The sequence below is a fragment of the Pipistrellus kuhlii genome, unplaced genomic scaffold (assembly GCF_014108245.1).
Source record: "Pipistrellus kuhlii isolate mPipKuh1 unplaced genomic scaffold, mPipKuh1.p scaffold_m20_p_59, whole genome shotgun sequence".
NCBI lineage: Eukaryota > Metazoa > Chordata > Mammalia > Chiroptera > Vespertilionidae > Pipistrellus > Pipistrellus kuhlii.
Window position 1 is genome coordinate 389,415 of NW_023425561.1, and position 23,086 is coordinate 412,500.

The 23,086-nt window shown below is 66.7% G+C and overlaps 1 protein-coding gene across 7 annotated transcripts in view; it reads left to right on the forward strand.

Moving 5' to 3' along the window:
• The first annotated feature begins 5,222 nt into the window (after nucleotides 1-5,222).
• Nucleotides 5,223-23,086, forward strand: part of MYRF (myelin regulatory factor) — a 30,299-nt gene continuing 12,435 nt past the window's right edge. For 5 of the 7 annotated variants that reach the window (XM_036417328.2, XM_036417323.2, XM_036417324.2 and 2 more), the window contains exons 1-7: nucleotides 5,223-5,402; nucleotides 16,801-16,888; nucleotides 17,038-17,301; nucleotides 19,222-19,283; nucleotides 20,139-20,418; nucleotides 21,640-21,890; nucleotides 21,978-22,101. In XM_036417328.2, the coding sequence (XP_036273221.1) occupies nucleotides 5,357-5,402; nucleotides 16,801-16,888; nucleotides 17,038-17,301; nucleotides 19,222-19,283; nucleotides 20,139-20,418; nucleotides 21,640-21,890; nucleotides 21,978-22,101 (1,115 nt within the window). In that variant the 5' untranslated portion in view covers nucleotides 5,223-5,356. Of the gene's footprint in view, nucleotides 5,403-16,800; nucleotides 16,889-17,037; nucleotides 17,302-19,221; nucleotides 19,284-19,417; nucleotides 19,541-20,138; nucleotides 20,419-21,639; nucleotides 21,891-21,977; nucleotides 22,102-23,086 lie in introns of those variants that run through there. The other 2 variants (XM_036417330.2, XM_045574094.1) reach the window with 2 other exon arrangements.

Genomic DNA, 23,086 nt, shown 5'->3' on the forward strand with positions numbered 1-23,086 from the left:
GGGGGGCGGGAAGGAGGAACTCTGGCCCTCGCTGCTGCCCTGCCGGAGCCCTGATCCGGACCGCACCGAGCGGCAGAGAGACAGGGCGCTGAAGCTGCTGAAGGAGGGCCCCGCCCTGTGAGATGGGGGCCAGCGGGATTGATTGTCTGACCCCCTGGGAAGAGGGGCCTTCTTGGCTCCCTTTTCTCCCCCAAAGGGTCTGGGCCTCAAAGAGGGTACGTAAGCTGCTCGGGGCCAGGCTGGTCTGACAGTGCCACCCCCTCTCCCCAATGCTGAGAGCTAGGGCAACGGAGGAGGACTCTTCTACCCCCCCCATCCAGGTACGCAGGGGCCACGGAAGTCTGATGGCTCCCCTGGGAGCATGCAGAATACCTGCCAGGCCCGGGGACCCGACCCCTGACCCCTGCTGGCTGCAGGACAGTAGGACTGGGGAGCAGCTGCGGACCCGAGGAGAGGCACCTTGGCTTTCTGCCAGCCCCATGTCCCGCCCTGCCCGCTCCACACGCCAGGTGGCGCTGTTCCTCCAGTCAGTCTATCCCCCAGGGAGAGTTTGGCCCAGACGCTGACCCAGCCAAGCTGTGACCCAACCTTGACCTTCTCCTTTTCCTTACACTGTGCACCCTCCTACCCCGGACCCTTGAGTCCAGAGTGAACCTACCTGAGGGGGGGGGGAGAGGAGGGGGGCGCAGAGGGAGAGAACAGTGACTATCACTCAGGCCTCTGAGCACAAGAGGAAACTGAGGCTAGATAAGGTCACTCAGGTGGTAGGGTCAGACCTAGAACCAGCACCCAGACCTCCCGGCCTAGGACTCTGGCCTCCACCCTCCCCTAACGGTTCTCGGGGGCTCTTCCCAGCCCATAGTCTCACTGGGTTTGCAGATGGGGCCAGAGAGGCCCTGGGACTGCCCGCGGTCACAGTGAGTGTGGAGGAGGGAGGGTCTCAGGAGAGGCAATTCTGGGAGAGGCCGGAGGAGGGGCACGCTGTCCCAGGCCCATGCAGGATGCTCGGAGGGTCTCACCTGCGAGGAAGGTGAGTGAGAGCTTAAGGGCCCCCAGACCCAGGTGTGCCCTCTCACCCTCCCTCGCTGGCTGGCTGGGTTCCCCCTCACCACCCTGCGCTGTCCTATGGGTAGACGCTGGGGCTGGAAGCCTGTGGAGGCCAGGAGGCCTGTGGGAGGGAGGCTTGGCCCTGGACTGAGCCCCACCCTCTCCTGGGCTGGCCTCCAGCCTGTTACTCATTAACCCCTGGGTCCCCGCCTCCCTTTCCCAGGCCTGCCTTCTATCCGCCGCCTCCTCCTGCCCTCCTGTCTCCAGAGGCCGGCGCTGGGTGCTGGGCCGGACCTGGGATCGTGGAAAATCCCATTTATCCATCACTTCCCTGGTGCTTGGCCGCGCTGTGAGGCGGGAATGACGGGCTGGTTCACAGATGCGGCTTCTCAGGACCGGGAGGCCTCGGAGAACGGCGAGTCAGCCACCAGGGACAGCGCATCAGCCCGCCTCGCTGCCTTCTTGGTCCCCCACTTGTGGCTGGGTGGGGCGAGGGGGCGATGGGGACTCCTCTCCATGGATGGGCCGCTCCTCCGTGCAAGAATGCGAGGCTCCCTGGGGTTCCCTCAGAGCCCCAGCCCCCGGCCTTGCCCCCTCCCCTGCCCCCCCCACCCTGCCCCAGCTGGGTGAGTTGGGAGATGGTAGCTGTAACTCGTGGCCCTCAAACCAGGGCCATTCCAGCCCCCCTTTTCCCAAGACCAGAGTTGAAAATCCCTGGGCACCGCTGCTCAGTGGCCTGGTGGAGCCGGGGGAGAGTCAGGGCCTGAACCCCTGGCCAGGCAGCGACCACGGGATTGATGGGAGGCTCCGCCTGCCCCGTCCGACCTCAGGGCTCCTGGAGACAGGGACCCAGCCTCAGGAGGCGGGTGCTGCTGGGAACGAAGCATACGCACCTCCCCGTACCCCACCCTGATGACCAAGATAGGGCAAGGCTCCCATGTTGGCACCCCGTGGGAGAGGACTGAGAGCCCTGTGGGTGGGGCAGCATATAAAGGGGCCGGCTTTCCCTCGGGTCCGGGCAACTCCTAAAATAAGTTCATTTTTAAAAATCACAGTGCATAGGTGGTGTCTGCTTCGCCCAGGCCAACCGGCCTGGTAGGGGAGAGGCAGGGAGGCGGGGGAGAGGCAGAATGGGGGGGAAGGGGGGAGAGAGGCAGAACTAGGGGGGCGGAGGGGGGAGGCAGGGCAGTGGGAGAGAGGCAGGGTGGTGGGGGAGAGGCCGGGGTGGGGGAGAGGCAGAGTGGGGGGCGGAGGGGGGAGGCAGGGCGGTGGGGGAGAGGCAGGGCAGTGGGAGAGAGGCAGGGTGGTGGGGGAGAGGCCGGGGTGGGGGAGAGGCAGAGCGCTGGGGGAGAGGCAGAGGGAGAGTAACAATTGTCCTCAGGGAGGCTGCAGAGGGAGAGAGACCTCTGGGGTGTATCGGCTGCCAAAGAATAGGCGCCTCAGTGTGGCCTCCCCCCTCAGCCTGCCCCGCGGGGGGAGCACACACAGCTGGGGCCTCCAGCAGAACCCCGTTCTATACATGTAAGCGCAGCAGCCTGCGGCCCCTGGGACAAAACCTCATTGTGAGGCACCCACCGCCTGGGCGCCCCTCCCCCAGCCCAGAACTGTCATGGCATTGACCCTCCTCGGTGGCCACCAGGGCCCGGCTGGCTGGGCCACATCTGGGGCTCAGGCACCGGCCGCCCTCCCCGCTGGCTGGTCACGGAGGCCGGGGCGGGGGCAGGGCGGTCGGCCTGGGTGGGAGCAGCTTCCAGGCTCTCACCCCAGCCCCTCCGGGCGGCCCAGCTCATCCCCACGCCCCTGCTCTGGGGGCCACTGGCTGGCAGAGCCCAGAGCTCGAGGCTGGCTAGGCTGGTACCCTGGCCTGCCCCAGGCCCTCCCAGCCCCTGGGCCGCCGTTTCCGTTTTGGGTGGGACAGCACGGGGTGGACCAGTGAGGGGCGGGACGGGTTTTCTGCCCTGGAGAGGCCGGGCATGAAGCCCTCCCACAGGACATGATTCGATGGCTCTGCGAGTCTGGAGGCTTCCTAGGCCTCGGGGGTCTAGGATTCCGAAGTTTGGAAATGCCGTTCTCCCGCCGGGCAGGCATGGGTGGCCCAGTGGTTGAGCGTCGACCTCTGAACTAAGAGGTCACAGTTCGATTCCCGCTCAGGGCACGTGCTGGGGTTGCAGGCTCGGGTCCCAGGGTGGGGCTTGCAGGAGGCAGCTGATCAGTGATTCTCTCTCATCACGGATGTGTCTCTCTCTCGCCCTCTCCCTTCCTCTCTGAAATCAATTTAAAAAAAATTTTTTTTAAAAGAAAATGTCACCGAAACTGGTTTGGCTCAGTGGATAGAGCGTCAGCCTGCGGACTGAAAGGTCCCAGGTTCAATTCCGATCAAGGGCTTGTACCTTGGTTGCGGGCACATCCCCAGTAGGGAATGTGCAGGAGGCAGCAGATGGATGATTCTCTCTCATCGATGTTTCTAACTCTCTATCTCTCTCCCTTCCTCTCTGTGTAAAATCAGTAAAATATTTTTTTTAAAAGAAGAAAGAAAATGTCGTTGTCCATTCATTCAACACACGTCTATTGAGCACCTCCTGTGCTCCGGGTGTGTGCTTGGTGCTGACACTACAGCAGCGATGCAGCCAGAGCAATCTCTCAGCCTCAAGCCTGTTCCAGAGCCAGAACAAACACCAAACGAAACGCGCGCGGCAGAGAGAAAAGCCGCGCTGGGGGCCGCGGCTGGAGGTGGGGTGTCCGAGGGGTGATGTGGGAGCGGAGACCTGACTGCCGAGGAAGAGCCAGCCCCGTGGAGACACGCATGATGGGGAGCCGGAACAGCACTGCCCAGCCCCGTGGCCATGTGAGTGTCGGCAAGGAGGCCGTGGTGGCTGCGACGTAGTGAGCCCTGGAGAGAAAAGCAGGAGCAGAGGTCGGTGGTCCGGACAGGGCAGACCTGACGAGGCCTTGGGAGCCAGGGCAAGAGGTTTAGAGATTGCTGTGAGTGCAAAGGAGACCACGGGTTTTGGCAAAGGAGTGGCATGATCTGATTTGCGTTTTTTTAAAGTGATCTGGAAGGATTGCGGGGATCAGCGAGGAGGGGGCTGTGCAGTAGCACAGGAGAGATGAAGAAGCGCCCAAAGGGGGAGGGAAAAGGTGAGAGGCGGGTTTACCCAGGACTCCCCAGGAGGGAAGCCCCCAGCCTCATCCCACCACCCAGGGTGACAGTGACCGAGGGCAGCGTCCAGGGTCTCAGGGTCTGGCTCTGGACGCTGGCAGTGACTTCATTACCTTGAAACGCTTAGACCAGCGGTCGGCAAACTCATTAGTCAACAGAGCCAAATATCAACAGGACAAAGACTGAAATTTCTTTGGAGAGCCACATTTTTTAAACCTAAGCTAGGTACATCGTTATTAGCTTAATTAGGGTACTCCTAAGCTGGCCTTTGCTAAAAACTCAAGGTGCCAAAGAGCCGCATGTGACTCTCGAGCCGCCGTTTGCCGACCACTGGCTTGGACCTGTGCTGCCCAACGCTGTAGCCACCCACACTCGCCTACTGAGACCTGAACCTGTTACGACACAAAACAGCAAGGCGGCTCCTGGGCCACCCCAACAGCCACATCTCTGCCCAGCGGCCACCAGGGCCAGCCCAGGGGACTGTCCGTCATCACAGGAACCTGCCCCAGCGCTCCGGCACAGGGGACCGCGCGGGCCCTGAGCCTCAGTTTCCTCTCCAACGCCGTTTGCTGGGCGCACAGGCCGGGCTCACACCTGGTCCCTAACCTCAGGCATGGTCCCTGCTGCGGGGCTGGGGTGACGAGAGGAAATGGGGGTGTCTCTGGGGTTTGGGTCTGAAAACCTGATTCAGAATCCTGTGCTCCCTGCCTTCCTCCCCCTCTCCCCCACCTTCCCCGTCCGAGGGGAGGACGAGGACTGCGGGACAAGGAGTGGCCGCTGACAGCCCCAGGCGCGGCGCACCCAGCCCGGCCCGCACGCCCTTCCATCCCCCCACGAGGCCAGGGCGCGCGCACCCCGCGCACCCCGCCCCGGGGAGGACCCCTAGCCCGCCGCCCGGGAGCCGCGCGTCCCGCCGGGGCTGCGGCGCGGGCCGGCCGGCAGGGGGCGCCGGGCGCGGCGGGCGGGCGGGGCGCGGGGCGCGGGGCGGGCGGGGGCCGGGCCAGGCGGCGCGGACGGGGACGAGCGGGCAGCGGCGGCCGGACGGTCGGCGGCAGCGGGAGCGGAGCCGGACTGTCGCGCGGCCGCCGGCGATGCCGCGGCCCGGGGCCCGGCTGTAGCGGGGCCGGCGGAGCGCGGCGGGCGGGCGCCATGGAGGTGGTGGACGAGACGGAGGCGCTGCAGCGCTTCTTCGAAGGTGAGGGACCGCGCCGGGAACCCCTCTCGCCTCCCGGGGACTGGGACCCCGACCTGCCTGCACCTCTGGGAACCCCCGGGGCGCCTCCTCTGGGCTGGGGCCCCTGCAGGCTGGCGCAGCCTCCAGGGGTCACTGCCCACCTCCTCCGAGCTGGGCTCCCGGCTCCCGGCCCCCAACACACAACTTCTTTGGAGTGGTGTCCCCGTCCATGCTCCGTCCTCCTCCATACCTGCCGGGACCTGCAGTACCCCCAGCCCCCAAATTCGGACACCTCCAACCCAGAGTCTGGGGACCCCCTCCTGTGCTTCTCTGGAGCCTCCCCCAGGCCGGGACCCCCAGAACACTTGCTGGAACCTTCCGTGTCTCAGGCTGGCAGCCCAGCTCCTAGCGTCCCCCTCCCCAGAGGCTGGGACCACCGCAGAGATGCGCCCACTGTGTGCCTTCAGCTTGCCCCCCACATCACCACCCACACGGCCCAGGTGAAACCCGGTGCCCAGACCCCAGGGACCTTCCCACTCACTCCCTGGAGACTGGGACCCCCTTCAAGACTGCCACCCCCTTCTGCAAGGATGCTCCCTCCCCCAAGGCTGCAGTTCCCCTCAGCAGCTCCCCCTCCGCTGCTCAGGCTGGGACCCCTTGCCCAGCATCCTTAGCGGGTTGGGCTCCCAACCCCCACCCCCACCCCCGAACACGCTCCTTGGGCTGGGACCCCCTTGAGCTGGTGTCCCTACTGCCAACCCTTTCCACGGGGAGACCCTCCCAAAGCTGTGACCTGCATCCTGCCAGCCCCCCCCCAGGCTCCTCAGGATTCTGCCCCCCCTCCCTTATCCCTGGAGCTTTGCCTGCTCTGACCCCACCCCCCTCACCTTGACCCTGTCAGGACCCTCCAGGGCTGGGGTCTACACACACCTTACAATACTCCCCCCCACACACACTCACACACAATGGTGTTGGGGTCTCATGCATCTGACCCCTCCCCTCTCCATTTCCAGGGTAGCCTGCCCCACTTCCAGGGGTGCTGGATTCAAGAGGGATGGGGCTGAGGGGGGCGGGGGCCGAGGTGCAGGCTGGCATGTCCCAGCTTCCCTGCGGCTCAGACCCTCCCTGAGCATCTGGCCAGACGCTCTCCACCAACTCGGGGAGCCCAGCCTCTGGCCTACCCTCTCCCCAGTCCCTAAGCCTCCACCCTGCTCCCCAGCGCATTCGGCACCCAGTACTCAATGATCCAGAAACTTCCATTGGTGTGAACCTGCCCCCCGGAGGGGCCTGGAATCAGGACCTCAGTTTCAAGCCCAGCGCCCAGATCCAGGGCCCCATGAGGGAGAAAAGACAGCCCTTCTCTGACTCCGTTTCTCCCTCTGCCCCCTCCTGCTTGCTGCGCAGGCCGGGCAAGGGCACCCCCAGGCCTTGGGTCCCCCCGCTGGGATGCTGGCCACACCTGGACCCACCATGTCCCGTTCCCTAGATCAGACGGAAGGGTTGGGCCCCATCAGCCCCAGGGGTGCTCATTCTCCCCAGACACTGCTCACCCTTTAGGAGCCTTCGGGGGGCTTGATGGGGGGCGGGGGGATTCCTGGGGAGTCAGGAGGAGGCGACTAGGCCTGGCTTGGAAGGTACTCTTTTGGGGGTGCCCTGAGCCCCCCTGCTTCCTGCAGATATCCCCCAGCGGCTGGGCCCCGGCGGAGGGATGGGCCCGGCTGGCCTGGCTCCCTGGCTCCTGAGCCAAACTTTCCCTCCTGGCTTTGGGCGGGGGGTGGGGTGGGGGCTGACGCCACGGCTCAGCCATGCGGCGGCCTGGCGGGAGGCTGTGCTGCTCCTTCGGAGAGATAAGAGGAGACTCAAGAATGTCTGTGGGGAGCAGGGAGGTGTGGGCTGCCGTGGGGGGGCGAGGAGCCGGGCGGGAGCGCGCTCCCTGAGGCCGAGCCGGGGAAGGTGGGGTGGGCGCCGAGGGCAGGGGTCTCCGGGGCCCGGGGGGAGGGGCCGGCCGGGCGGGGCAGCGGAGTGTGGACCTGGCGTGGGTGTGAGGGAGCTCCGGGGAGCGCGGGCCTGGGCGTGCTGGTGGGTGCACGGTGGAAGGGCGGGGCGGGAGCGGGGCCTCGCGCCTGGGCCGTGGGCTGATTGTGGGCACAGCGTGTGCTCCCGCCGACAGGGGGGCTGGGGCGCCCGCGTTCTCACCTGTCCCTGCGCGGCCGTGGCCTCTCCCCTGCTTTCTTCTCTGGGGAGCATGGGGCCCTCGCCTGGCATGGCCCACTCTCTGGGCACAGCAGGCCTATGTCCTGGTCCTGCCCATGCGGGCGGGCCACGCTGTGCCCGCCCCAGGGCGGTGGGCCAAGGGCTCAGGCGCTTTGGGCCTCGGGTGGGAGGCTGGGGCAGGGCGGCCCCTCAAGGCTGGTACAGCTGGGACCCCGTGACCCCCCTGCTAATCCCCTGGAAGGAGGCTCTGGGCGCCCACAGGCCGCAGAGAGGAGGCACTGGCTCCCAGCAGGTAACAGGGCCGCGGTGGCTCAGAGCTTTGAGCGACCGGCCGGGCCCTTGAATGCCCAGAGCCTGGTGAGGGACGGGGCAGGGCGGCCAGAGGTCCCAGTGGGACCTTAGAAGCTCTGGTGAAGCTCGGCCATGAGAGCTGTGTGACCTCGGGCGGAACGCTCGCCCTCTCTGGGCCCTGTCCCCACCGACAGGGCAGGAGGGGTGGCACGGAGCTGAGGGTCCCTTCAGCTCTGATGAGCCTCCTCCCGGCCCAGGAAGGGGCGGGATTGGGAAAGGGGGGCTGGCCCTGACTTGGGGGGCAAGTGGGCTTGAGTGAGCAGCTCAGGCGCAGGCGGATGCGAGGGAAGCCAGGGAGACCAGGGGAGCTTCTGAGAGGCTGCGGCCTCCATGCAGCCCCCAGGCCTGGAGGTGGGAGCTGAGCATTTCCCTCTTCCCAGACCTGCCGGGGCCCTGGCCTGGCACCCCCTCCTCTCGGCCTCACCGCCCTCCGGGGCAAGCAGGTGTGCCGGACCAGAGAGGGGACTTCCCACGGGACTCTCTAGCCGCCAAACAGAGACAGACGCTCTTGCCTCTTTCTGCCTTTGTCCTCTGGTGAGATCTCTGCCCTGGAGACACGGCCTGCCCCCCGCCCCTCCCCTCCCCAGGCCTCCAGAGCACCCAGACCCTGGTTGGAGAGCCACCCTCCACCCAGCCCTGCCGTGGGGCCGACAGAAGGGGGGTGGCCAGTGTGAGGCAGAGCCGACAGCCCCCGCTCTCCCCAGGGCCTAGGGGTGCCTCCGCGGGGCAGGAGGCGGCCTCGGGGAGACCACCTGTGACTGTAGGAGGGGACCCCGCCTGGACGGGAGGCTGGGGCTGAGCTGGGGGAGGGGGGGTGGTACTGCGCCCCCAGGAGCAGGTGGAGAGGGAGGCAGCCAAACCCCTGACGTGTAAGGAGATGAAGGGACCTGCCTCCTAGGCCCACCCAGCGCCCCTGGGGACTCCTGTCCCAGCCCCACCCCCCTCGGTCCTGAGTGCAGCTGGAGGGAAAGGGGGGGCTGACTCATCTCCTTGTCCCCCACACCCAGCACCACGGGGGTGGGGGGGCAGGAAGTGTTCTCAGGGAAGCAACAATGACTGTGTGAACAAAGGCGGGGTGGGGGCACCCCAGGAGGGCCGAGGGGAGAGGAGCCGAGTCCCACCTGCTGGCCCTGGCCGGCTCCTGAGCCTGGGGCCTGGCAGAGGGTCCCTGGGTCTGAGCCGGGCCAAGCAGGCTGTTTGGGAGAAAGACAGGTCGCTCCGGGCAGAACGGCCTCCTCCCGGGCACCTGGCCCCCACTCCCTGGCTCCCAAGGGCTTACAGGACTTGGGGGGCCCCTAACAGCAGAGGCTGCTGGGTAGCAGCCCAACGGGGCCCCTGATTGGCTGCTGCCCTTGGACTTTGCCCTCCCGATAAGGAGGAGCAGAAATCATTAACTGAATCATTAACGGGACGGCTCCGCCCCACGAGCTGCCTGCCCTTCCTTTCCACCTTCCTCCTCCTCCCCGCCCTCCTCGGGGCCTCAGTGTCCCTCCCAGCCGGGTGTGCATGGGGGGGGGGGTCCTCTCCCACCCCAAAGTCTCCAGGCCCTGCTGCCAGTGCGTGGGGCAGCCCCGGGGTTGGAGGTCGGGCCAATGAGGTCATGGTCGGAGGCCTCACCGGGCGGGCTGCGGGGTCTGCTCCCGGGTCTGCTCACCGAGATCCTTCTTGGGGCGTATCCCCACACCTCCTTGTGCCTCCGTTCTCTCCTCTGCAAAATGGGGGCGCAGTGTGGTCCCCGCGCCTGCCTCCCAGGGTTTTGATCAGGTAGAGGGGGGCTTGCGAGGGGCCTAGGACCATGCCCAGCAGAGGAGCACTCCACAGAGGTCAGGCTGGACGGCGGCCCCGCAGGCAGGCTCACGGCACGTAGTGTGGCCTCACCTGGAGGGTCTGTTGGTGCGCAGGGCAGGCTGGGGCCTCTGGCTGGTGCTGTGCGCCCTGGGGAAAGCCCCTCAACCTCTCTGGGCCGCGTTTTCTAACAAGGAGAGGGGCCGGCCCTGCCTGGTCCTGAGGCCCCAGGCGAGGCCCACCGAAGCCTTCGCCTCAGAGACTTGGAACTTGGGGGTGGGCAGACCCGGGGCAGGGGCTTGACCTCCTTAGTCTTTACCTGCCGCCCAGGCCCCAGGCTCTGCATAGGTTGTTTCCCAGGAACCAGGGGCTCAGAGGTGCTGGTGGCGCCTCCTCGTTTCCCAGAGGGAGGCTGAGGCCGAGAGGAGGGTGGCATGTCGGGCTCACGCAGGGGGCCCCGCAGAGCTGGGACAGGACCCTGGGTCTCCTGGCCTGCAGCTGCTTCAGCGGGGTGCCAGCCTGGAGCGAGGCAGGGCCGTGCTGAGGGTCCCGATCAGCAGATGGCTGTGCTGGTGACCCTTTCCCTCCGGGCCTCCCTCAGAAGGTCACGGTCGGTCGTATGACATAAACAGTGAGGCCTCGGGGTGCCGAGGCCCAGAGTAGGAAGGGAAGGAAGGGCAAACCCCCGTCTGGTCCCCGCTGGCCTGGACTGTGGGCCGAGGCTCCAGGGAACCCCGCCCCCTCCTCCAGGCCACATCCGTGGAAAGTTCCTCCATCGGACGTACGTCCTCCCAGCCCCCTAATGCATAGCCACAGCCTCCACCTCCCTGTGCAGTGTGAGGCCCTCCCTCTCTCTGGGCCTTCCCTCCCTCCCCTCTTCATCTCTCAGGCCCTGTGCTCTCCTCTCCCTCCCGGGTCTCCCTTGTGGAGCCTGGGGCCTGGGACCTGGGGCCTGGGTGGGAGCAGGGTGATTCCACCCCCTCGCAGGGGCTGCCTTTGTCAGGGCACTTGCGGGTCTTGACACTGAGTTTGCTCAGTTAGATCTGGCTCCCGCTGGAGCCGCCGGAGAGGTGTATTGGCCTGAGTTCGTGTGCATTTGTGTGCACGCGTGTACACGCGTGCGCCGTACGCTGTGATGGGAACATGCACAAGCATGCTCGTGCCCCAGGGCCTTTGCACGGGCTCCCCCGCCTGGAATGCCCCTCCCAGAGGTCCCTGCGGCTCGCCTCCTTTACACCTTGGCTCGGTGAGGCCTGGCCTGGCCTTCCTACTTAGAACAGTGGTTTCTCCCTCCTCTCCTGGCCCCTGGCCTGTGCTCAGCTTTGTTTTCTTGCAGCCTCTGTCACCAGTAAACCACCACGGACTTGACCGACCTATCGTGTGGCTCTGCCTCGGGAATGTCAGCTCCGCGGAAGCAGGTCTCATTTATCCTGCTTCCTGCTGGGCCACCAGGGCCTCCCATCGTCGCTGGCACATGGCAGATGCTCCACAAATAATAATTGAGATGAAAGAGCTCATATGAAGCATGCTAGGTGCTGACATGCGTGTGTCCATGTGGGAGAGGTGTGCCACAGTGTGTATGTGTGTGTTCGTATGTACGCCATCATGTGTGTGCCAGCGGATACCTGGCTGGGAGTCCACCCTGTGCGCGCACATGTGTGTGGGATACGGATGGAGACCTGCCCCTGCCCCGTGCTGCAGGGTCTGTCCCGCCTCCGTGGGGAGGGGCCTTTCTCTGGCCCGCCTCTCCTGGTCCCAGTGGGAGAGGCTGGGGCCCCAGGCAGGAACTAATGCAGTCCCATGGACTCCAAGGGCCCCCCAGGTATCCTGGGGTGCCTAGGGCTGGGGATCCCCAGAGCAAAGCAGAGGCCCCTGAGACTGATGTGATTCCCTGAGAACAGGTCACAGCAGTGGGGTCAGTGCCGTTGGGCCTGGCTTGGAGCATCCTGGGACTGTGAGTTCAGCCTGGTGTCGGCCAGAGGACAGGGTGGCAGCCAGTCGCATGGCGGCGGGAGGAGGACACGGCTGCGTCCTCAGGGCAGCCGGAGGCTCTGGGTCCCTGGAGGAGGGTGGTCTCTGCAGCATTCGGGAATCCTCCGCACTTTTAACGAGAAGTTGGGAGGGAACAGAGACACCCGTAGCTTCGGTTTAAGGACTGGCTGGCAATGGCTTGGGAGCCGCCTCCGTGTCCTTCAGCCCTCGGTGAGGGGGTCTGTTGCAGGGATGCAAAGGGCAGCTTACAAGTCCCAGGATCTGACCTGCAGGCGTTTTAAGGGAGAAGCCTGGCCACAGGGGGCAGCTAGCAGTTATCACAGTAGCCACAGGTCATATTAATAAAGGTAGAAAAGCCAAACCCAGGGAGGGGAGAGACCACTGAGCCCGTCCCAGTGTGAACTGGCTTGGGACATGTTGATTAGCTCCGTGGATACTGGGAGGCGAGCCTTCGCCCTGGGGCCCTCTGTGACTGGGGTGGCGGAGGGGTTGCTGGGGCGGGCAGGTGGGCAGGCGGGCAGGCGGGCAGGGGTTGACCCGGGGCAGGATGGCTAGCACCAAGGCCTGGCGGTGGGTAGGACTGTGTCATGCACAGCAGCAGGAGTCCCTCAGGGGCTCCGGAGCCAACCTGCAGGAAAGGGGAGAGGCCTGGGGGACCGCGGGACAGCGGGAGGAACGGAGATGGGGTCCCGAGAGAGATGGAGACGCACTGCACGCGGAACGGGAATGGCCTCCTGGGGCAGGCGCTCTCCCTCTGTCCCGCTGAACGCGCTGGGCCCTGCTCCCCTGAGAGAGAAGGAAGCCAGGCCCCTGGAGGATGGGTCACTTGTAGGGCGTCACACCGCTGTGACGCGGGTGGTGCTACGTTGGCAGACAGGCTGCTCTGACCCCAGGGGTCCCTTAGGGCATCATGGGATGCCAAGGTGGGCAGTCTCCGGACCACTGCCACCCTGCCCTCCTGCCATTGCTGGGGCCCAGGGCGCCCCTCAGGTCCCAACACGGGGGGAGGACACTCCGCACAGTGGGGGGACACAGGTCCAGGTGAGCGTGGCCTGGCCAGCATCCTGAGGCCCTGGCCTGCCCAGCCCACAGCCACGTGGCTGACGGGATTTCCGCCATGTTTGGGGCATGAATTGACAAGTGCCCCATTGACGGGCAGGGGGGAGGGTGTGGGCAGGGCACAAGCCACCCACTGTGCCGGGTCCCCACCCTCCCCCGTCCCCCAGGACAATGGCCGAGACTCAGCCAGTGGCTGCAGCTGGTGGGGAGGGTGTGGGCATGAGCACGAGGCTGGGGAGAAGGGAGGGGTCCGGGCGGAGGACCACCTGGGCCCCCAGCCGCCCTCATCCCTCATCCCGCACCTGGCTTGTGTCCCTTCCGTCCCCTGCTGCCCAGCGGAGCGGCCTTGAGGGAGGGAGGGGTGTGGAGGGAAGGGGTTCCGTCCCGCAGCCCAGGCCCAGCCTCCTGGGAGGGGGCAGCGTCTGGATCCTGTTAGAAGCAGGTAATAAAGGGCCTCATTAATGAGGAGCATCTGGGTGCACTGCTCAGCAGGCAGGGACGGTACCTGGAGGGGCCCTGTCTGGCCCCAGCTTCCACCACAGTGTGGCCTGCCGGGCGGCGGTCCCCAGACCCAGACAGGCCTGGCTCCGGGGTCCGGCTCGCCACTCTGCTGGTCTGTTCGGTGAACACGTATTGCGTGCCTACGGCCGGCTTAGATGCGGAGTCCCAGACCACCCAGCTCCCGCGTCTGCAAGCGACGTCAGGACATTCATCCTTCCCGAGCCTCAGTTTCCTCATCTGTAAAGTGGTGAACAAGAGGGCCACCTGCTCTGAGCGGCTGTCATGAGAATGAAGGATGAGTTCTATCAGTGTGTGGTGGCGTTGGGCACGGTGACCACGGAGTGAGTGAGAGCCGTGGGCGTGGGCAGACCCGCCACCACTGTGAGGTCTGTGCCGGGCCAGAGAGCCGAGAGCTGGTGAGCGAGGAGGAAGGCCACCGCTCAGGAGGGAGAGACCTGGGAGGAACTTCCGTTTAAGCCCAACCTGGAGCGCGCGTGGAGGGGCCTCTGGGGCTTGTGGAAAGGGCCTGATGTGGGGCAGGGGCCGGCGGGCGGGGTTGTCCCGGGTCAGAATGGGCAGAGGCAGGACCATGGAGAGTGCAGTGAGAGTGCAGGAGAAGGGGCAGGAGAGGCGGCTGTGGGCAGGCAGGGCCGACCTTGCCTGGCCTCGGGCCTCAGGCCCTGAGCATGGGCAGTGCTGAGGGCGGGAGGAGGGGAGGCGGGTGCTGCTGTGACCTGGCGGTACCATGTTCTGGCCGTGGGGAGGTCTCTCGAGGAGGTCTGGGAGATCAGCAGGAGGCGCGGCTTCCTGCTGACAGGTATCTGCTGTTGGCTCAGCCATATTCCAGGGCTATTTCGGGAACCGTGGGGGAAGGGGACCCCCAAGAGTGCCAGGGGCCCTGCCTTCCTCCTGGGTTCCTGGGGGCTCCGCCCCAGCCTCAGGAATCCCACCCCCACCCTGTCCTCCTGGAATGTTCGGTGAGAAATCTGCAGTGTGGTTCGTGGTTTGGGGGGTAGGCTGTGGGCATCGCCTGGTGGCTGGACCCCAACGTGGCTTGGGGGGAAGGCAGTGTGGGGAACAGACCAGGGAGGCCTCCAGGGCTTCCAGCAAAGGAGAGATGTGGGGTCCTTGCTCCTCGGGAGGCCCACCCACCTCCAAATCTCAATCTTGTCTCCAACCCATGGGCCCACCCCCACCCCGTCCTGCCCCAGGGGCCCCTCCTCCCCCCTCCGTCCACCCGGCCCCTGGCACGGAGGGTCTCTCCTCCCCACAACCACATCTGGTTCTCGTTAGGGTCCCAGGATGCCTCTGCCGCAGCCCCCTCTCCTGGGGGAGGTGGGCAGGAGGATTAGGGGTGATTAGGAACACTCCTGGCCAGGGGAGAGGGGGAAGGAACGAGGGGCCTGGCCTGTTATAAATAGCAACACCGTGACTCCGTCACCCCATCATTCACCGCGGATTCCAAGTTCAGTCTCCGACCTGCAGCTTCGGCGGCTGAGGGGGGTGCCCCGCGGTGCCCGCTCCCGCTCCATCTCCTGGGTTTGGTCCTCCCCGGGAGTCCCCTCCCCGCCCTGCCCACCAGGTGGGGGTCCCAGGATGGCGAGAAGTCTCAGTGAGCACCAACCACACCTCCCCCCGTAGTCAGGCCCCTGCACCTGGGCTTGCCTTCCCCTTGCTGGGTTGCCTTGGGCCGGGGACTTGCCCTCTCTGTGCGAAGGGAATGGAGCTGCAGACTTGATTGGGAGGTAAACCCATAGAGCACAGAGCGTGGTGTGGGCCTGGCAGGCAGACAGGCGAACCATCATGTCGCTATCTGTCCCGTCACCATCACTGCCACGGTCACGGTCACCATCCCAGGTGGGAAAGATGGCCGCATGGCCATGAGGAGCCTGCGGGTACTTGCGTGCAGTGAGCCCCTGTGATTGTTCGTGTACTTGGCTCCAATCAGGCCTGGCACACAGTAGGCGCTCAGTCCGTGGGCCTTTGGTCAGCAGGGAAGGATGGGGGGAGGGGCGCAGAGCATAGAAGGGGTTCTAGAACCTCGGTGTGCAGACAGCCATCCCCGGCTGGAGCAGCTCCTCCTGGCCTGGCCTCATGGGGCCCTGGACGGCCATTGGCCGGGCTCGGTGGGTGTCCCTGGCTCCCGGCTGGGCGAGCCGGGTGGGGGCAGCAGGAGGGCCTGTCCCAGGCAGCGCGTGACTCCCAGGAGGGCTTAGCCCTCATTAATCACCTAAGCGGGGCTCAGCATTCCTGAAATGCCGGCCGGGGCCGGGAGGAGCCGGCCGGGGGGCTCCCGGGACCCCAGGGCTCTGGAAATGGGAAGTGAGGTCAGCCGCTCCGTCTGCGGAGCACCCGCTCGGTGCCAGGCACCCCGCAGCCCTCAACTTGCTTCTCCCTCAAAACGAGCCTAGAAAGGGTTTGCTGTTCCTGCCCCCATTTTACCCGGGAGGAGACTGAGGCTCAGAGAGGGTGCTTGGCCTGCCCAGTGTCACCCAGCGGGGAGGAGGTGAGCCGGGATTTGTTCCTGGGCCCGCCTGAGCTCACCGGGCTCACGGGGGGGAGGCGGGGGGGGGGGGCGCGGGGGGAGCGGGGCGCGGGGAGAGCGGACGGACGTGAGGCCCAGTCCCAGGCGCAGCTCCGGGGCCTGTGGGCAGTGCCCCTGCCTCAGTGGGGCTGCCAGCCCAGGCCATTGGCGAGGGTGGGGCCGTCCACCATTATCGGGGCTGACGCATCTCCCACGTCAGCCCCCTTATCACCCCTCCCTCCGGCTCCCCCCGCAAGGTGACCCTGGGAGGGGAAGGGCCAGCACCTCCCCGCTCCTCCCCGCCGACGCCAGCGAGCAGGGGCCGCCTTTGCTGTGGGAGGGCCCGGCCAGCTAGGAGGGCCCGGGAGCGGGCGGGTGGAGCGCGAGCCCAGGCGCCATCATGTTGCCGCTACGAAGCCTGGGCCCGGGCCCGTACCGCTCTGCGCCCCTCACCTGTGCCAAACCGGGGCCAGGCACCCCAGCCTGTTTCAGGCTGATGGGCATGCGCAGTGGGAGTAAGCTGGGCCGCGGGGTGCAGGAGGCTCCCCCAGCCCATACCCCCCCACCCCCAGGATGTGTGGCCCACCTACTAGGCCTCATGCTCCCTCCCGGGTGCCCCCATGTGGAACCGGCTACTGAGCAGGGCAGGGCAGGGCCCCGGGTGGCGGGCATCCACTGGGCATCTAGCTCCTCACAGCCCCCGCGGGGAAGGGGGACGACAGCCCCTTTTACGATGGAAAGGGGGGTGGAGGGCAGGAAGCAGCTGTCTGTCCGGGCCTGCGCTCTGGTTCCTGCCCCTCTTTGTTGAATCCAGGTGGCCCTGCGGGCTGGGGTCCGTGTCAAGTGGTGGACGATGAGGGACTCTGCCCCACGGGGGGTACAGGAAGGGGGGGAGGCCCTGCCTGGGGTGAGTTGGAGGGCTGGGCCCAGAGGCCCAGGAGCCTCGGGGAGCTGCACCCACCCCTCGCGGCTCACGTCTGCCCCTCCCCGCAGGCCACGACCTCAGCGGGGCCCTGGAGCCCTCCAACCTGGACACCAGCATCCTGGAGGAGTACATCAGCAAGGAGGACGCCTCCGACCTGTGAGTGGCCGGGACCGCCTCCCACCCTGCCTGCAGCCTCGCCTCCGCCCGGGAGGTGACAGCCCTGCCCGGACAGGCTGACCCCGCAGCCTGCCTGGCGGGTGGGCCTGGGGTCCTGGCTGGCGCTGAGCTTCCCCCCTTCTCCGCAGCTGCTTCCCCGACATCTCTGCTCCAGCCAGCGCCGCCTCCTACGCCCACGGGCAGCCGGCCATCCCAGGCTCCAGCGGGGTCCTCCACCTGAGCCCACCTGGGGGTGGACCCTCCCCGGGGCGCCACGGCCCCCTCCCTCCCCCGAGCTACAGCGCCCCGCTCAACTGCAACAACAACAATGGCATGGGCGCCGCTCCCAAGCCCTTCCTGGGGGGCTCTGGGCCCCCCATCAAGGCAGAGCCCAAGGCCCCCTATGCCCCAGGGTGAGTGAGGGCAGGGAGCGTGTGGTGGGTTAGAAGCAGGGCCCCGGGGCAGGCAGGGCGCGGGGCCAGTGACCGGGGGCCTGGGAGGAGCTGGCCAAGGCCTGGCCGTGGCGGTCGGGCTGCCCAGTGGGCAGGTAAGGCGGGCAGAACGAGGGCCAGGCTGGGGAGGGACACGGGGCTCCGCGCAGAGGAGGGGTGAGGCTGACGGAGGTGCTAGAAGAATCTCTGAGAGCCGTGTGGAGAGTGGACAGCAGGGGGTGAGACCAGAGGGCACAACTGTTTACACTCACGGGGCCACCTACACACATGGACTCACCTGCACATGTGCACATACGCGGACACGCAAACGCCCCTCCCTACAACGGCTCCGTCCACTCGGTCGTGAATTCAGCCACGTGTGCTGTGGCTGCGGGGAGCTGGCCGACCTGATGCGCCCGCACAAGCACCCGCCTCCCAGGCCCCCGCCCACGTCAGCGGGTCCCCAGCGATGGCCTGACTCGGGGCTCGCTGGGTCTGGCTGTGACGGAGGGTCCAGGCGGCCACCAGCCCGGCCAGCCGGACGCCAGGGCAGCCCGGACACTGTTCCTGGGGAAGTCAGGGCCGTGCGCTCGGCAGAGGGTGTGGGAGCAGGTTCTGGGGTGCCTAGCGGGGACAGGGACCCTGTCTCCGGGGAAATAACTGTCCCGGCCCCACCCCTGGGTCAGCCCCGGTGTCTTCTCTGTAAGTGCGCCCCCATGGCCCCCCCCCCCAGGTGCTGTGGAAACCGGCAGGCATGCTGGGGCGCCACTACCTCCTGGCTCCCAGGCTGAGCAGCAGGGGCCAGCTGGGGGTCAGGGCGTAGCTGCGGACCCCGAGGGGAAGGGGGGCGGGTGGGGGAAGGCCTGACCAGAGCCACACAGGACTCCGTGGCTGGGCCTTCCTGCCCCGCCCCTGCCAGGCTAGAGTTCTAGAAGTAAACAGGACAGGCAGGGCCCACCGGCTGTGGGTCCGAGGTCTAGATGGGGAGGGCGCCGTCCATCCCTGCACCCCCGGGCTAACGGGCACCCGGAGGAGTCAGGGGGAGGGGCAGTGCTGTGGGCTCGGAGCCTTAGGTGCGGGGGTCGGAGGGTGTGAGAGCCCCTGACCCACGGAGACACCCAGAGCCACTGTCAGGGGAGGCGGAGAGCCGACCGGGAGGCCCACCGTGGGGCTGAGAGGCCTGGTCAGCAGCCAGGGCCGCAGGGAGGGTCAGCCCCCCCTGGCCCTTAGCACTTTCTGGCCTCCTCGCGTGGCTGTGGGGTGGGCGGGTGGCTTGTCTGGGAGCGTGGGCACTCTGGGGTCTGCCCAGGCCGTGTCCCTGTGGCTGGGGACCAGGGATGGCCAGAGAGCTGGACCCCGGGGGGCACACGCTCCCTCCCTGACCAGCACCGGCCTCACGCAGGACGTGCTGACCTCTCGGGGTTGAGTTTGTTCCTTTGCTGGGACTGCTGATAAAACCAACCTGCAGGAACAACAGAGCCAGCCCGCCGCTGGCTCCCTGCCCGCCACACCTGCCCTGGTGGGCCAGCCCAGGCCTCCCAGCCCCCAGGCCTCCCAGCCCCCAGGCCTCCCAGCCCCAGGCCCTGCGTGTCTGGAAGTAGGGGCTTCAGTGGACAAAGGAAAGGGGCAGGCTAAGGCCCTCGCCTGGGGACAGAGCCCTGAACACCTGTGCCATCCTAAGGGACAGTGGTGATGGCCCCCAGTTGCCCATAGGCCTGAGGCAGTGCTGGGCAAGAGTTCAAGACACCCCCCCCACACACAAAACAACTGCCGGGCACCCCGAGGTGCTGGTGCAGAGAGATGCCCGCAGGTGTGAGTGAGGAGACCTGGCTGCCTCCACCTCGGGGTCCCTGGCCCCTGGCCCCAGAAGAGCTGCCTCCCGACACCCCCCCTCTCCCGCAGCACCCTGCCTGACTCCCCCCCAGACTCGGGCTCCGAGGCCTACTCGCCCCCGCAGGTGAACGGTGAGTCCAGCAGGCACCGCCCTCCCCTCTGGGATTGGGGCAAGTGGTTGGGGCGGCCTTATCGGGCGGGCGGGCGGGCGCGGAGGGAGGGGGCCAGCGCTGCCCCACGGGCCACATTATCGCTGGTCAAATACTCCGGGCGGCGCTGCCATTGTTTCCCGGGGGCGGGTGGGGAGCCTGGCCCGGCCCCGAGCGAACGTCCCTCCGGCGATGCCTCCGCCTGCCCGCCGGCGCCATCATGGATGCGCCCTTCGGCGGTAAGTGGACGGCGGGGGAGGCTCCCAGGCTCCCGGCCCTCCGCGCCCTGCGTCCTGGGGTGCCGTGGCCCCCAGGTGGCCAGAGGCAGAAGGATCACGGGCAGCAGCCTCCCCACGGCCTGGAGAGGGGTCAAGAGTTCTGTTTATCTTACCAAAGACATCTGTGGAATGCCTCCTGGAACAAAGGAGCAGGCCTCCCCCCTCAGACGGGGGGTGGGGGGGGGCGCTGGCCCGGAGCCTGGTGGGGGGCTGCTGGGAGGATGCTGCCCCAGGACCGCCCTGGGGGTCTCAGGAGACTCCATCCTGGGGCCCAGGGAGGAGCTGGGGAGGGGGGACTGGCTCAGGGAGCAGGTTCCCAGCCGGGCCCAGTGGAAGGAGCTGGCTAAAGTGGGGTGAAAGGCCGCACCCCCAGGCTGAGGCCAGCCTCCCTGCCCAGGCCTCTAGTGGTCAGCCTTGAGGCTGCCCAGCCCTCCTCCCACCTGGTCTGGGTGAGAGGGCAGCCCCAGGCTTGCCCCAGGAGGGGCGGGAATGGGGAGACCCGGCCAGGGAGCGCTGGTGCCCGGAGAGGTGCCTGATGCCTGCCCCCTTCTCTCTGCAGACCCTCACCTCCTGCGCACCATCACCCCTGAGACCCTGTGCCACATGGGAGGGCCCTCCCGCCTGGAGCACCTGCCCCCACCCCCAGCCCACCTGCCGGGCCCCCCACCGCCCCCGCCTCCCCCACCTCACTACCCCGTCCTACAGCGGGACCTGTACATGAAGGCGGAGCCCCCGATGCCCCCCTACGCTGCCATGGGGCAGGGGCTGGTGCCCCCCGACCTGCACCACACCCAGCAGTCCCAGATGCTGCACCAGCTGCTGCAGCAACACGGAGCTGAGTAAGACGGGGCTTCCCCTCCCCGGGTGGAAGATGAGGTGGGGGGTCAGGGGGTGCAGGCAGGACAGGTGGAGGTGGGGACGGGGCAAACCCAGGAAGGGCAGGAGGCTCCGGCCCCAGGACAGGGGGTCAGCGTGTGTGTCCGCCTGTGACCAGCAAGGGGGCAGGTATTCCGGCCACGGCCAAGAGCTCAGGACTGCCTGGTGGGGCAGGCACGCCACGCCCGTTGGCTGCCTGGGAGCCTGGCTGCCGGTCACGGAACTGGGAAGGTCAGAGTGGCTTCCAGTGACTCCCCAGCCGCCTGGGGTCCTCAGCTCAGAGGAGGTGCTGAACATGGACCTGAGCTCCCTGGCCTGCCTCCAACCCGCAAAATTGCCTTTTTGTTTTACACACTGAGATTTAAATATATATATATATATATATATATATATATATATATATATATATATATATATATATATATATCTTTATTGCTTTCAAATAGGGAGAGGGAGAGGGAGAGAGAAACGTAAATGATCAGAGAGGCTCATTGACCGGCTGCCTCCTGCATGCCCCCCACTGGGGACCAAGCCTGCAACCTGGGCCTGTGCCCTGACTGGGAATCAAACCCTGACCTCCTGGTTCATAGGTCGATGCTCAACCACTGAGCCACACTGGCCGGGCTACAAGGTGATATCCTGGGAGGTTTAGTTCAAGGAAAGAGTCCACTGCCAAAACTTTTTGTCAAGCAGGGGAAGGGGTGCTGTGCAGCCCCCCACATTTCTGCCGCATTCCAAGAAACGCTCCTCCCTGCCTCTGTGGCCCGTGGGTGCTCGGCCGAGGCTTCCCTTGGGGTGACACTGGGTGACAGAGGAAGGAGCTGGCTAAAGTGGGGTGAAAGGCCGCACGCCCCCTGGGTGAGGCCTGCCTCCTCACTCCCCCGGTTCTGAGCCCTCTGGGCCAGGCCCCTTGCCGTGCGATAGGGACTCGCGGGCAAGTCCGGTGTCGCTATTGCCGCCTGGATTCCACAGCTCGGGGTCGGACAGGGTGACGGAACCAGGGAATGACAGCACAGAGTGAGGGGGAGCTCTGTGGAGGCCAAGCCGGGGGGGCTTCCTGCAGGAGGTGTCCTCAGGGCTGGGCATACCCGGCAGAAGCAGGGTGGAGAAGGAGGCTGGGCACGGCCAGGGGGTAGGGCTCAGGGGGAACCAGCCCCCCATGGCGCACACCTCTGTCCCTCCAGGCTCCCCACGCACCCCTCCAAGAAGAGGAAGCACTCCGAATCGCCCCCCAACACCCTCAACGCCCAGATGCTGAACGGGATGATCAAGCAGGAGCCTGGCACTGGGACAGCCCTGCCCGCACACCCGCCTCGAGCCCCCTCCCCGCCCTGGCCCCCCCAGGGCCCCCTCTCCCCAGGCCCTGGCTCCTTGCCCCTCAGCATCGCCCGGGTCCAGACACCGCCTTGGCACCCGCCAGGCGCCCCCTCGCCAGGTACGTGGCTGGCCTGCGGGGCCCTGCGGGGGCGGCCCTTCAGGTGAGGGGTGGGGCGCAGGGCCCACAGAGCCTTCCCCCCTCCAGGTCTCCTGCAGGACAATGACAGCCTCAGTGGCTCCTACCTGGACCCCAACTACCAGTCCATCAAGTGGCAACCACATCAGCAGAACAAGTGGGCGACACTCTACGATGCCAACTACAAGGAGCTGTGAGTGAGCTGGGCGCCTCCCCATTCCTGGCCACGCGGCCCTCTGGAGCCTCCAGCCTGGCACCGTGTCCTAGCGCGGGGCCTGGAGCACCCTGGGTGCCAGGTGACCCGTTTGCAGGAGAGCGGACAGGCTCGGGGGAAGAGCTAGGACTTGTGCTCAGGCTTCCCGACTCCTGGGCCAGCAGAGGCCTCCTTGGGAAGGTGGTGTCTGCCAGGGAGGGGCGAGCCAGGGCTCCTCCTCCCGCTCCCCCCCCCCCCCCCCCCCCCCGCCTGCTGCATTCCTGGAAGGTAGCAGGAAGCTGTTAGCTAGGCCCTTCCTCCCCTAAGATCCTCCCTGAAGGAGGGATGGGGGGGTGAGGGGGTGGTCAGAGGCTGCCTGGATTCCTAGCCCTTCCTCTGCACCCACCTGGCTCACTTCCGGCCTGGCCAGGAGCACGGGGACTCCCCTCGATCCCATGAGGGCCGGTGAGGGCTGGAAGTGTGGCCCCAAACTCGCTTGGACACGGCCAGGCCTGGGCAGGGTGGCTGAGCTTGGACCCTGTCACAGCTGGGCTCAGGGGGACTCCCACCCAGAAGCCCTCAGGCCTAGGGGTTGGCCAGTTGTTCCCATGGCTGAGGGGCCCTTGAGACCCTGCCAGGGTTAAGGGGAGGTGTTTGGGGGTCCAGCCCCTATGGCCTGGTGCGGACCCCACTCCTACTTCTGGACCAGCCCTGCCCCCCCAGGCCCCAAGGCCAAGAAGCTGGCAGCCGAGGCTCCAGGGTGGCCCAGGCACTTCCTGGGCGTTTCCCTGGCACGGTCAGGTGGGCGGGGCCCCGGGAGGGAGAAGCGAGGAGCCTGGGCCTTCCTGTAGACATTACAGGCCCAGAGTACTTTCCTCACCGTTTGGAGCCATCTCCCTGCCCAGTTTCCTCCAGGCAGGCACTGGCCATGGGGGCACTGCTTATGCCTGGGGATTGGGATGAGGGCGGGCCACCCTGTAATCTC